Source organism: Halichoerus grypus, chromosome 13, assembly GCF_964656455.1.
Source record: "Halichoerus grypus chromosome 13, mHalGry1.hap1.1, whole genome shotgun sequence".
NCBI classification, from domain to species: Eukaryota; Metazoa; Chordata; class Mammalia; order Carnivora; family Phocidae; genus Halichoerus; species Halichoerus grypus.
Genome location: NC_135724.1, coordinates 23285471 through 23298402, shown reverse-complemented (window position 1 = coordinate 23298402; position 12932 = coordinate 23285471). Strand labels below are relative to the sequence as shown.

Here is a 12932-nt window from a genome sequence, read left to right as displayed (position 1 = left end):
AATGGGTATAAATACCTGTAATGTTTGGTAATTTGGAGTCATGTATAGCATGTCCTTTAGAAATACCAATATTCTAATTTTTCTTTGTTTCTCCCTAATTTATTTTTAGAAATGATAATTTTAAGTATGATTTAAAACTACATATATTAACATTTTTTTTGGTCTTGTTACATTTTGAGTAAATAAAACAAGTCTACTCTCACTTTCATAGATGATCTGATTCTATTTTAAAAAGGAGTGTGTTTTGAGTTAGGGAAATGAAATCATTGGGGGGGGGATGTTGTTTTTTAGTGTAATATTTGAGAACAGATATCTGTTAAAACTTAGTTTTGTTACTCAGAACATGTTAATGAACTACAATTTTTATAAGAAGTAATTAATTTGCAGAGCAACTCTGATAAAGAACCACCATTATCTTAGATAGGTATGCAGTTGTTCTGGAGGGAAATTAGTGGGTTGGCACTTCATGTTGCAGAATCTTAGAGGTGAGTCAGAAATACCATCTGACCTTAAACAAAATTTAGGAAGAGCATGAAAGTCTACTTGTTTTTATTGTCCACCTTCCTTCCATGTCACTATAATAGAGGAAGACTAGTGCCTTTTGGTACTTGCTAATGGTTAGTGGGTTTCTGAGAATAGTGGGTTGGTAATATGGTAGTGGTCTGGGAAGGGTAGCTCTAAGATTGGTTAAATTCCTGCCTCTTTGCTACACAGATACTGATATTATGTTATTTATTTTCTTTGAAAGTAAATACCCTTCAGATCTTCACCATTCTCCATTCCTGATTTTAGAGAATTAAAGTATTCAGCTCAGTAGGGATTAAGGATTGGGGGCCTATAGTGATACTTATACCAGAATCTTCTTAGTGGGAGTGATTGTGAGGAGATCCAGTTTTGAAGACTCATTACACTCCTCCCTTATCCTAACATGCTGCTGCTGTTATGAGTAGCTGTCTTTGGTCGGATTGTGTGGATGATAGGCTCTTTTTAGTGGTTCTGAGGTTGTTTTAGCCATGCAGATCCCCCTAGTGGTGGTTTGTAAAGGCCAGCTTCAGTGGCTTATTCCCTCAGAAAACAACAGGTGTTTTTCACAGCCCCTTCTGGATTTGGACAAAGAAATAATACAAAGCCAGGCAAAGAAAACATTAAGAAAATGGGATAATTCCTTCGCTTTTGAGTTGGAATCTTAGGGTAATCATTTCCAGCCTATCTCATATCTTCTATGAAACGTTCCATGACCACATCAGTCGGCATATTCATTTTAAGAAATATTTAATAAGCATGTATTGCTTGGTACTGTGTTAGGATCTAGGGACGATAGTATAAGTAAGGTGTGTTTTCTCCACTCTAGGTAGCTCAGAGTTTAGTGGAGGAAAGACAAGGTAAATAAGACAGCAACAGTAGCATCAGACAAGTGCTGTGCTCTGCCTGTGGGTAGTGATGAAGAGCACTGACTTAGGGTGAGTCCAGTGGCTTCAGCTTAGTGATGAATGGTGGGGTCCAATTTTCTTAACTGATACATAGTGATGAATGTCCCTTATACATTCCTTTACTCCTCGTAGAACATTTTACAATTACATGTATGATTGCTCTAACAGTACGGTTAAGGCATAACAGCTAACACTTGCCAAGTACACACTTTGTGTCCAATACTGAGCTATATGAGTTACAAGTATTGTTTCATCATTCTCATTATACCCCCACATGGAAGGTCGCATTTTCCACACTTGATTAAATGAAGATCGAGATAGACAGCTAGGAGGAGCTGGAGTAATGTGTGCTCAATATTAGATATTTAAACAATAGAAAAATAGAAGAGTGTAAGTTCCATGAGGGCTGAGATTTTTCTTCTGTTTATGAATGTATTCTGGGTGCTAGAACAGTACCTGGAACATAGGTGCTCAATAAATATTTATTCAGTGAATGAATTTGTTGAATGCTAGTCCATGAAGAGAAATACTTAATAGTTTGGTGTCTGTTATTCTGGACTTAAAAAATATATACTATATGTTTTTTAATTTTATTTTTTTGAATAGGCAATACATGGTCCATAAATCAAAATACTATAAAAAGGTATACAGTGAAAAGAAGTGCTCCCACCCCTGCCCCCATTCCCCCCTACCTCAGGTAATCAATTTTATTAGTTTCTGGTGTTTCCTTCCAGGGTTTCTTTATGCAAAAATACATGTGTTATTTCCCTCCTTTCTTACATAAAAAGCATATTGTGCACTTGTTCTGGACCTTTTTAAATTACGGTTTGTGATTTTTTAAAACATGCATGTGATCGTAGCGTACAATAGTGTTTTGTAACCTACTTTTTTTCTCTTGGCAAAAATATACTGCAGACATCTATCCTTGATTCCTACAGTTTTACCTAAGGGACATGTTTTCAGTTATTTGATTGAAGAGACTTGTAGTAAGGTAGAAGTCTCAAACTTATCTTTGGGGAAGATTTAGTCAATGTATTAGGCAAGAAAATATTATGAGGCATAGCTCTTTAAAAGTAGAGTTTAGTTGTTATGATTGCACATTAAGCTGAGAAGAGTCAACTGAAAAGCAAAAATGATGAGTATCAAGTTGACTGACCATTTTCTCAAATCAATAGCTTTCTCCTTATGTACTAGCAATACCAATATCTTGGTAAAAAGATCCTTGTCACGATAATAACAAAAAACCCTAAAATATCCAGGAATTACATAGAGATGTCAGAATCTATATGAAGAAAATTATAGAACTTTGTTGAAGAGTATAATTTTTTTTTTTTGAAGAGTATAATTTTTTTTAAAAAAAGATTGGGTAAATACGTAATATCCACTTTGTCCCAAATGATTTTTTCTTTTATTTTTATAATTTGGCTAACATTAGTGATGAATGGTTGGGTCCAGTTTCTTACTGATATATAGTGATATGTTAAGCATCCTTTTGGTTATCTTTTTGTTTCCCTAGAATTTTTTGAAGAAGAACTTTTTGCAAAATGTTCATGACTTTTTTTTTTAAAGATTTATTTATTTGAGAGAGAGCGCATGTGCATGCGTGCATGGGTGGGGGAGGGGCAGGGGGAGAGAGAGTCTTAAGCAACCTTGGTGCTGAGTGTGGAGCTGGACATAGGACTCGATCTCACTAGCCCAAGATCACAACCTGAGCTGAAACCAAGAGTCGACACTCAGCCGAATGCACCATCCAGGTGCCCCTTCATGACTTTTGATGCATGAAAAAGCCGTTTAAGAGACTGTACATAGAAATTTGAATAATGGATTATTCTTACTGCTTTGAAATAGTCTCCATTAAAAAAAAAAAAGGCCATGTTGGGGCACCTGGTTGGCTTCGTCGGTAGATCATGCGACTCTTAATCTCAGGGTTTGCTAGTTCAAGCCCAACTTTGGGCATGGAGCATACTTAAAAAAAAGGGCCATGTAACGAATTGGTATTTATGTGTAATCAGTTTTTTCAAAAATTGACATAGGGAAAGATAAAGGGCGCTATATGTTGATTCTTAATGGAAAAGAGAATGTCTTCTTGTGGACTGTTTATTGACTGTTCTAAGAGGAGAACGTAGTATTGGAATTCAATGGATTGTAAAATTCTGGGTTAATGTTAGTTTAGAAGCAGTAAAGAGTTGTTTGCTAAATATAAAAAGCACACCCCAAAGCAATAGCCTAAAAAAAATGGGGAGGTTCTGGGCAGAGAATAGTTGCTACCAATGCAGTTTAAGTTTTCTTTTTTTCCTTAAAACAAAGGCAACCATTCCCTAGTTTGTTAAAGGAGAAGTGTTATGTTGTATCAGCTAGAGTTTAGGTTTGCTTATTAAGGTGTAACCACATAGGTGAAAGATGTTGATTGAATTTTTTCACAACATATATTTATCAAACATCATTATTTGATTTGGGTTTTCAGAAGGAAATTTCAGTTTGACTTACCATTTAGAATTTTTCTTTCTGGTTCTAACCCTGTAGGGGACATTCAGTACCTTTCACTTTCAAAGTATGTCACTTAACAGTAAGTCTAAATCCTGGAACTGATAGCTATCAGATCCCATTCATATTTCTACACTGTGAAATTAGCAAAAAGATACATAGCCAAGCCCTTGATCTCAGTTTGGTCTTCTCATGGATAAACATTTTTCCCCAGCCATTTAGTTTTTATCTAACTCATGTATTTAAGATGGTTATTACTTCTAGGTTAATCCAGAAACTAAGGAATACCTCTTGAGGACCACTTCCGGAAGTTGTTGAAATGTAGTCCAGCTTCAAATTTCAGGGGGTCAGTCAGGTTGACTGATAATATATCTGAGATCCCTACTTCTAAATAAATAGTTTTTGTGGATAAAGTAGTATTCTTTTCAAATATGAAAAAATTCTGAGTTAGAGTTATTTACACTATAGTTGATTTTAGGTGTTGTCACATTACTTACAAGATTTTTTTTTTTTTTCTGGTAACCGAATCTTACAAGATTTTAAAATGGGTTTAATTTTTTATATAGCTCCACCAAGTATGTTGGTGAAGGATGAGTATGTTCATGACTTTGAGGGACAGCCATCATTATCCACTGAAGGACATTCAATTCAAACCATCCAGCATCCACCAAGTAATCGTGCCTCAACGGAGACCTACAGCACCCCAGCTCTGTTAGCTCCATCTGAGTCTAATGCTACCAGCACCACCAACTTTCCCAACATTCCTGTGGCTTCCACAAGTGAGTAGTAGAATCAAATGTAGTCAGCAAGTTGATCTTACCCTATTCAATATTTATATGTAATAATTATATCTACTTGGAGGAAAACTCCAAGTAAGTAAAAATCAAAAGTACTGTGGTATCTTTTATAGGATAAAAGTATTAAGTAGGCTTTTTAGTTGGTCCTGGAAAAAATAGTGTTTGTAATCTACTTGAATGTTTTTATGTTGATGTACAGTCACTGGAATTTAAGTAATGACTTTGATTAAATTAGTGGTCTAATTTAAATTAGTGGTCTACTTTGTACTTTCTCTACTATTACATGCAGAAGTAAGAATCATCTTGCACTTTCAGATGTGTTTTAGAGAAGTGTTTAAGTAGTTAACAAGTAGTTTTGGACCAAGATGTTTATAAAAATCTCTGTCAATCAAATTGTATGCTTTTCCTTAATTAGGGTTTCTATTGTGCTTTATCTGGCAGAATATTACTTTATAATAGTCATTTCAGTCTCCCATTGTACAAACTTAGAAAAAGGGATCTTGACAAAGTTGTTTATAACATACATCCCTCAAGATAGACATTAAGTATTTTAGTCAATTTTGAAATAAAGCTAAATTCTAGGTATCTATTATTATTATTATTTTTAACCAAGAAGTCTTTTCAAAAAGATTCTTCCCATGATAGAGATGCCATTTTCTTTGCCACATTATAGAGGCAGAGGGCTATTAGGTTTATCTTTTCTTGGGGCCTGATCAAGGCAATAATGACTCTGTTCTGTTAATACTGCTGTTTATTTTCACAGTTACCAAAGGTTGCACAGTTTGCTGTTTGGCAAGTGGAGTTGCCTTTTTTTTTTTTTTTTTTAACTAATTACAGAGCAGGGTCTTGGCATGTGTATGGTGTTATTTGTACCTGGTTGCTAAGGAGATTGTACCTAAGCCACATCAGCAGTAGATTGTTGATAGATCTGGACTAATACTTTATTAGCAGCTACTAAAGGGAGCATTATTCTATTTACTTTAATATCAGATCAGATTCAAAATGGAAATTTGATCTTTGGAATAAATAGGGGACTGATTTCTCTAATTGAGTTTATAAGTATGGTATACCAAATATCCCCCCCTTTAATTCATCTCACCTCTTTAAAGCAGTATATTTTGGATTTGCTGCATGAGATGACAGTCTCACCATAGACAACATATTCTAAGTGGAGCTTATAGGTTAAGCACATACTTTAGAACCTGGACCCTCTTAATCACTTAGTGCTTCTGTTATCTGTCTACTCTTTATTAACCAATTTGGGAATATAGTTGACAGAGTGGTCAGTGATGGAGAATAAAAGAAAGCACTTTCCCCTTACCACTTACCCAAGCATAGATTAGTGAGAGCGCAGCCACTTACTTACTTACTTCTATTGATATTATCTGGAGATTGAATTTGCATGCCTTTGTTGATGCTTGCTAAAGTGGCTTTGTTTTAAGTGTTCTATCCTCTGGATTCAAGTCCTATTGAAAACCGGAAAAAGTGGTATTAGTGAAATTCCGATAATTTTTCTTGGTAGTTTTTGGATGTATTTTTCTAATTGAATAGATGGTTATTTTTAGAATTTGTCACAAAATGTTCTTGTAGATCTCAAAATGTGTATTGATAGAATTAAAAGAAAGAAAAAAATTGGACTAAAACAGGAGTTGGAAGACTCTTTTGAAGGAGCTGGTATAGTTGTATTATTTAATTTCTTATATACTTGGAATTGTGTAATGGAAATATTCAGTACAGATAACCACAGTGGGCTACTTTATAGTCTGTGTTCATTTTGCACTTGAATATCTTCAGGTTTTCTTTCTAAATATCTGTAATTAAAATAATCTCATTTTGCTTGTATAGTGACACTTTTTATAAGCTAGCTAAGAGTCTGTGGCATGCATAGTTGTTAAAGGCAAGAGTAAAAGTATAATTGACATTTAAAGATAACTTGGAAAAAATTTGGGGGATGAGTAGGGAGGGAGGTTGCTAAAAACATCTTTAAAAGTAAATAATTTGGAGATTATTGCAACAATCTCTTTAACTTTTAATTTTATAATCCTCACCTTAAGGAAATGTGATTTGCAGAGAGGAGAAAAGTGTTCCTTTTCCTTGATACTTTGAGCAATGGTGTCATTTCCTTTTTTCTATCTATACTCCCATTTAGATGAGAAAAGATTGAAGTGATGCCAGTTATAGATAACCATTCCGAAATTTCAGTGCTTCCCAAATGTGATAAACAATTGACTTAATGCTTGCTTGAAGAAATCAAGCTTTTTCCACTTAAAAAAAAAAAAAAAAGCCTTAAAAATATAGGTTGTTGGGGCACCTGGCTGGCTTGGTCGGTGGAGCATGTGACTCTTGATCTCAGGGTCGTGGGTTTGAGCCCCACTTTGGGGGCAGAAATTACTTAAAAAAATAAAAAATAAAATAAAATCTTTTAAAAAAATGTAGGTCAGTAAGCAATATCATTGAATGGTTTTGAGTAGAATAGAAATCAGACAAATCTTACTCCTCCTGGTATATTACATATAGAAAGGGTAACTAATTTCCTCTCAGTCCAGGAAGATGGTAGTGTTCTTGGAAGGAAGTGATTTTTGGTTTTTAAAAGTACATGAAAAAATTTCAAAGTAGACTTATATTTTGTTGTTGTGGTTTTTGTTTATTGTTTTTGTTTTTGTTTTTTTTTTTTTTACTAGCAATGCTCTATTGATTGAATAGTGGAGCTTGACCTTTTCTAAACTTCACCTTACCCATCACATTCCATTTAAAATATTTGCCTGCTCTGCTTTTCTTTTATCAAACTGTAGCATTTTGCCATTACCAGTACCAGTGCTAATAATAATGAATTTCCAGTTTTCAACATTTCCTTGAGTCTGGGCTTCTGGAGTCCTAATCAGAAAGGTCCAGAGCTACATGGCATGGCCAGGGATGAGCTGATGTACTTCTGAAGTTATTATGATAAGCTAGACATATAGTGGCATTTTGCTGGCATTTGAAGAATATTTATGAAGGAAAAATCCTCTAAAATTAGCTAGACATTACTTAAGGTAGAACAGTTTTGGACATTTTCAAGTTAAGGTTTGCCTTTATAGATGACTTTAGGGTTTATTACTTGATAGACCACAGATGAGTTCCATTTTTTGCCCATCTTTATAGTTGTGATTATCAGATATAATTGGTCCTTCATTTACTGTATGAAAACATAGGATTGCATCGATCAATGTACCGTATTAATGTCTTCTTGTTCCTCTAGGTCAGCCTGCCAGTATACTGGCGGGCAGCCATAGTGAAGGATTGTTGCAGATAGCTTCAGGGCCTCAGCCAGGACAGCAGCAGAATGGATTTACTGGTCAGCCAGCTACTTACCATCATAGTATGTACATGCTTTTTAAAATCTTTTAAGTAGTTGAGAAAAAATAGGCAGGCTTTCTAAAAGCAAATTAATCCATGTGGGCCTTAATTTTTAGACAGCACTACCACCTGGACTGGAAGTAGGAGCGCACCATACACACCTAATTTGCCTCACCACCAAAACGGCCATCTTCAGCACCACCCGCCTATGCCGCCCCATCCCGGACATTACTGTAAGCTCTCGTTTTTGTTGTAAGGGCCTTTTCTTTTTGAGAACTGGTTTTCTTTCTATTTTTTTTTTTTTGAATGTTTTTACATCTTTTATTCATCTTACAGTTTAGTTTCATTAAATGATTACTGCTTTTCAGCATTTTTGGTAAACAGTATTACTTACTTTTTACAGTTTTGTTATCATACCTTTGTTTTAGAGGAGTGATGTTTACTAAGTACATTTATTTCTCTGTTGCTAATGTTTCATTAACACCACATTGATTTCCATTCATTTGTTTGCTTTGTATATGTTCCCAGATCTCATGTATATCTGTATATCCACCCTAAGTGGGTTGAAACCCCTTGAGTGTCAAGATCTCAAGGTTTCCTCATCATACTATTCAGCATACTGTAGACACTTAGATGTTGAATCTATCATTACTCTGTGCAGGCTTGATTGGGAGGGAGACTCTACTAATAATCATAGCTTGTAGTTTCAGGCAGAAGAGGAACATTGTTCATCTGGCTTAGTGAAGTCAAGAGCATAAATTTTTCTTATGTATTAAATTCCTTTTCCTCCATTATAAATTAATAGTACCAAAGAAAACTTGGAAGATACAGAGAAGTGTAAATAAGAAAATAAAAATTACCCACAGTCCTCCTACCTAGAGATATCTACTTCTAATATTTTGTCTTATTTTTTCTTCCAGTCATATAAATGGGTGTCTGTACACTTGGGAGGGAAAGGATCATACTGTGTATATATTGTTATATCCTTCTTATTTTCAGTTATGTTACTATTTTTCCATGTTTTAGAGAATATAATTTTTTATGGCTGCCTGGCCCAGCATAGTGGTTAAGGTGCTGAGTTTGGACCCTTAATTGGCTGTGTGACCATTGGCAAGTTACATAACCCCCACTAACTAAGCCTTAAGGGTAACAGTAGTATCCATCTCAAGGAATGTTGTAAGAAGTAAATGTAATAATTCTTGTGAAGTGGTTAGCACAATGTTTTAACACTTAATAATCTCTCAATTATCTTAGCTACTGTTCCATTATGTAAATATCCTTAATTTAATAAACCCTAAACACTTGTTTTGAGAATGGACCTAACAGTTTGAATTATTACCATATATTGCGTTGTAAATTATACTCTATCATGTTACATGAATAATTCATTTATAATTTACATTAAATTTTCCATGTACAATTATTGTAAATTGCTAATAGCACTTGGCACATAGCATTAAAATGTTAGCTCTTAAATACCCACAAAAGTAACTCAAGAGTATTTGCTTATTATAAAGTAATCTAAACAAAGCTTTTACATTTTTAGACATTGCATAAGCTTGATCTAAACAACTCCTAAGGTACGGTAGTTATATTTAAGTAAGGTTTATTAAAAGTTTTAGCATTGGAAAACTTTTAATAAATAAAAATGGGATTTTTATTGTCTTTTCTTTAGGGCCAGTTCACAATGAGCTTGCATTCCAGCCTCCCATTTCCAATCATCCTGGTAAGTGTATTTCAACATTGATTCCCTATATTTAGATTTTCTTTATAGTAATTAAAACATACACACACACACACACAAACACACGTTTTAGTATAATTACAGAGTAACCTAACTTTTTACTGCTTATCGCATTAGCTAATCAACAGTTTACGAGTAGCTGATATAGTCACACATAGGGTGTCCATATTTGATTCTTTTTAACTGTGTGAAAGAAAAGACAAGAACTGTTTCTTTCAGCTAAAATATGAAGTAACAAAATGCTGGTTTTAGCACTGAATACATAAATATGTAGCAGAAGAAAACTAGGTTTCAAAATAGAACAGCTGTAAAACTGTAGCTTAAAAAGCCAGGGAAGAATCTGAAGTAGATGCTGAAAATAAAAATAATTCACTGTGTCTGTTTTAGAAGATAAATTCAGGAATTTCTGGTTAATTGGAATTTTTAGAAACTTTTTGATTAATCTTCAAAGCAGTAAATAACTAAATAGATTTCCTCAGTTCAGAGTTTGAATATATCTTTTTAAACTATAGAAGTAATAAAACAGAAAATTTCAATAAAATAAAATACTGAGGGCTTCTTAGCATTAACATAAGATTTTGATTTGTTTTCCTCTATCCCTTCGTATCTATTTTTCTTAGCTTAAAAAGTTGCAAATATTTAATTTCCACTCATCACTTAATTTTTCCCCTAATTAAAAATAATTTGTTTTATTATGAAGAATTTCAAACATATACCAAATATCAGACACCCCCCCTGCCCCAATATACTCATCCCTCAGTTTCAGCTATTAACAGCTCTGGGCCAGTCTTGTCTCATTCATACCCTCACTTACTATTTTGAAGGAAATCATATAAAATTGTTTTGTATATAAATATATGAGCATATATTTCCAATAAAATTTTTTTTTAAAACATAACTACAATAAGCATAATGATCAATTTAAAGGATAACTTACAGTTCTTCAAATAGATCTACATAATTTTCTTCAACAGTGTTCTGTTTGTTATTTTTTATTTTCTAATTTTTCTTTCGGGTGTTAAAAAAACCCAAAACCATTGAGGGTAAGATTTTCAAGCTTGTAACTCTTCTCATATTTCAGTTTAAGAGATTTAAAGAGCTTCTGAATCAAAAAGCCGAATTGCTTTACAGTGATCGCATCAGAGTATGAGAGTTTTACCATGCTTACCAGATTAGGTGGATAGTTTGATAGACTTTTTGTTGATTTAGGAGGCAAATAATATTTGTTTTGATTAGAAGAAAAATGCTATGGGTGGGGCAGAAGTACTTTTTAACCGTACATAATTACTAGTTAAGTAATCCTCTTTAGTAGATTTTTCTATATGTTATTTGCGTATTTATTGTGGCTTTAAACATTTTTTGGGGTTAAGGAGCCTTGCCTTTTTATAAACATTTTTATTGAGAAATATATGGAAAAGTATGTAAAACAACTATACGTACAGTCTCATGAATAACATTGAAGCCAACACCTAGGTAACCACCCTTCAGATTGATAACTAAAATTTGCCACACCCCTAGAAAACTTCCTATCCTGTGCATTTTGTTTCAGTCAAAAACTTTTCTCCTCCCTACCAGAGAGCACTGTTCTTTTTTTTTTTTTTTAAAGGTTTTATTTATTTATTTGACAGAGACACAGTGAGAGAAGGAACACAAGCAGGGGGAGTGGGAGAGGGAGAAGCAGGGAGCCTGATGGGGGGCTTGATCCCAGGACCCTGGGACCGTGACCTGAGCCGAAGGCAGACGCTTAACGACTGAGCCACCCAGGTGCCCCTGTTCTGCTTTGTGTGGATACTATTTTTTTTGCTCTTTGAAAGTGATGAATGCATCACGAGACAGTCTAGTTTAGTAGATTGGTTTTACTTGTTTTTGAAATCATATAAATAAAATCATTGTATCCAAATCTTAATTTGTTGTGAATAAACATACTGTGATAAGAGGGGAAAATCTAGAGTCTTAAGAATGAGAATTTTTTCTGGCTTCAAGGCAGCATCATTGAGAGTCAGTAGTGGTTCTTGGCACTTTGGGGGGCCTCAGTGTCCATATGGCTTAGTGGAAGGTGGTCTGCGGGAGGGAGAATAACCAGAGCTCAGAAGAAAGATGTACCCTGAATGAGATGGTGAGGTGAAGTTGGAAATGGTTATTTGGACTCAATTTGGATTCAGCAATTGCTTTTGGCTTCTTGATAGATTATTCATTCTTCTCGTGGTAGAACTGATGTTGAGGTCTAACAGCTCCTGGTGGTTAGGGAATAGCATTAACTAGTTATGAGGATACACATCTGGAACACCGCATATTGGCATTAAAGCTTTTGTCTATGAGTAGAATAGAAAGTGACTTAATGGTGAGAATGATCCTGAAAGGTCTCTATCTGAGTGGTTGTGAGAAGGAATTAGCTCTATGCATACACAGATGTTAGTGTGGAATCAGCTGGTTGGAACCCAGTTGGCTGTGAACTCTTTGGCTATGAATACTTACAGGCCCCAGAGGAGTTTTACCTCACAACTGTTTTCTTCATTTCTTCTCTTGTACTGTTAAGAGAATATTTTAACTGGTCTCCCTATTGGGAGAGCTTGTAGGCATAGTTAAATCTCTGTTATTAGTATTTCTTTTCAAATTTGAATCTAGTTATTTCTCTGCTAAAGAACTTGCATCGTTTTCCCTACTTATTGCTTGGCCAAAAGGTCTAAATTCCTTAGCTGGGCAGAATATAGTGTCTGATCCTGGTCCCTGCGTACTTTCCTAGCCTTGTCTCTTTATGCTTTAACCATCCTGAACCACGTACTCAAGCTTGCTCAGCTATATCATTCCTCTATGCTTTTTTAACACATGCAGAAAAATCTCTGTGTGATAGGTCTTGTACTCTATATTAGTTACTTGTTGTTCTGTAATAGAGTATTTCCCAAACTTAGCTGATTAAACCAGTAATAACAATTCTTTATCTTACTTAGTTTCTGTAGGTCAGGGATCTGGGAATGGCTTGGTTGGTTTGCTCTGGATTTAGAGTCGCATGAGGTTGCAGTCAAGATGTTGGTTTGGGCTGCTATCATCTGATGGATTTTCTGGGGTGGGAGGATTCACTTTCGGGGTGGTTTACCCACATAGCTGGTAAATTGTTATTGTCGGCAGGAAGGTCAGTTTCTC

At 34.7% G+C, this 12932-nt stretch overlaps 1 protein-coding gene across 4 annotated transcripts in view; it reads left to right on the top strand.

Moving 5' to 3' along the window:
* SMAD4 (SMAD family member 4) overlaps positions 1-12932 on the top strand; it is a 58379-nt gene that overhangs the window by 20355 nt on the left and 25092 nt on the right. For 3 of the 4 annotated variants that reach the window (XR_004908502.2, XM_036064742.2, XM_078060294.1), the window contains exons 5-8: positions 4481-4693; positions 7950-8069; positions 8164-8280; positions 9723-9773. Coding sequence is in view for 3 of the 4 variants with exons in the window: in XM_036064742.2 (XP_035920635.1) it covers positions 4481-4693; positions 7950-8069; positions 8164-8280; positions 9723-9773 (501 nt within the window). In the remaining variant the exon portion in view is untranslated. The remainder of the gene's footprint in view (positions 1-4480; positions 4694-7949; positions 8070-8163; positions 8281-9722; positions 9774-12932) is intronic. The other variant, XM_078060295.1, reaches the window with a different exon arrangement.